The following is a 1379-nucleotide window of genomic DNA, read 5'->3' on the forward strand; positions in this document are numbered from 1 at the left end:
CGGAACTGGAATCGAACCCTGCACCTCTGCACTGTTAGACTGACGCGCTAACCAGTCGACCACCGTGATGCCCCCACTGATGACTTTTCATTGGTGAATAATGTATCATTTTTAAAAATGCATTAGCAATATATATTTTACATGAGCAAAGCAATGTTTTGGTTAGTTGCTGAGTGTAAGGAACACAGAACAATGTCAATTCATGCATATCAACTGACACAGAAAATACATGTTTTTAACTAGATGTTGTACCTTATATTTGTCCACTTCTTCTTGCAGTTTAACAGAAATGGCTGTAGGCTGTTCCAGCTTCCGAAGTTTGTCCTGCCACGTGAATAGAAACTCCTCAAACAGATAGGTCTTACTCCTGTCAAATGGGAAAAAAATGTTGAAGCAAATAAAACATTTAAAGTAAGAATAAAAATTAGAACAGTGCTATGTTTTTGATCTGTGTTTGTTACTTTACCTGAAGGAGATCCAGTCCTCCTGAGCCTTTTCCGTAAAGCCTTGGTGCCACTCCTCATACAGACCCCACATCTGACTGTACTCCTCCATGTCTTGTTTTGTCTCTTCAGCAAGAGGGAAAGTTGAAACCTCCAGGTCGAAATACACACAGTCCTCACTAAGGAGAGGAGAAGTAGTGTAAAGAGAAAAAGAGGGTGGGAAGATCAGAAACCATACATTCTCTCCACACCTCAAAAATTCTGACTATAAACTATATAATAAACTACTTACATTAGCTTATTGCGCATTAATTCTAATTCCTGGAACTCTTGCTGCTTATCTCTGATGGTTTGAAGACTGGCAAGTAGGGTTTCATGATCACCAGATTCAAGCAGCTCTTCTTTGGGTTTCAGCTGGTCCCAGCGGGCCTTGAACCTCTCCAGATCTGCCCTGTAGGCATTGATACGATCTGTGGTGTGACTTCGCATCACTTCCACCTAGAAAGGAGAAGAGCATGATATCACAACGAGTCAACCACCGGCAGAAGACGTGTCCCATCAGAAAACTCAAACCATGATGCTCCACTGGTATACCTGATCTTTGATCATAAGCTGATGGCTCTCCATGACAAGCTCCAGTTTGTCCCATTTGGCCCTCAGGGAGGAGAGAGAGTCAAGCCCTGCCCCTGATACTGCTCGCAGCAAACGGTTCTTCTCCTCTGCTGACTTGAACTGAGGCAGGATCTAGTCAGACCCATACAGTTAGCAGTGAGCTGCATGACTTACCAATACCTACACCCCTCCATGAGTGGGGTCTCTTAACTCCAACTACAAGGAAAGGGATTTATGCTGTGTGTTTTGCTTCTTTCATCATTTTTTGTGAAACAATTGCAGAAGTGTATTGAAAATTGCAATGAGGAAATTGTTAATGATGAC

General features: G+C 42.6%; 1 protein-coding gene across 1 annotated transcript; it reads right to left on the minus strand.

Annotated features, from left to right (window-relative positions):
• Positions 1-218: 218 nt before the first annotated feature.
• LOC109509578 (cytoplasmic dynein 2 heavy chain 1-like) lies at positions 219-1187 on the minus strand (the record flags this gene model as incomplete). The annotated part of the gene is made up of 4 exons (XM_019859412.1): positions 219-367; positions 467-622; positions 736-941; positions 1038-1187. Coding segments are annotated over 4 exons (661 nt in total), but the record flags the coding sequence as incomplete, so codon positions are not given.
• Positions 1188-1379: the final 192 nt, after the last annotated feature.

This window comes from Hippocampus comes, unplaced genomic scaffold, assembly GCF_001891065.2.
Source record: "Hippocampus comes isolate QL1 unplaced genomic scaffold, H_comes_QL1_v1.1 C16955454, whole genome shotgun sequence".
NCBI lineage: Eukaryota > Metazoa > Chordata > Actinopteri > Syngnathiformes > Syngnathidae > Hippocampus > Hippocampus comes.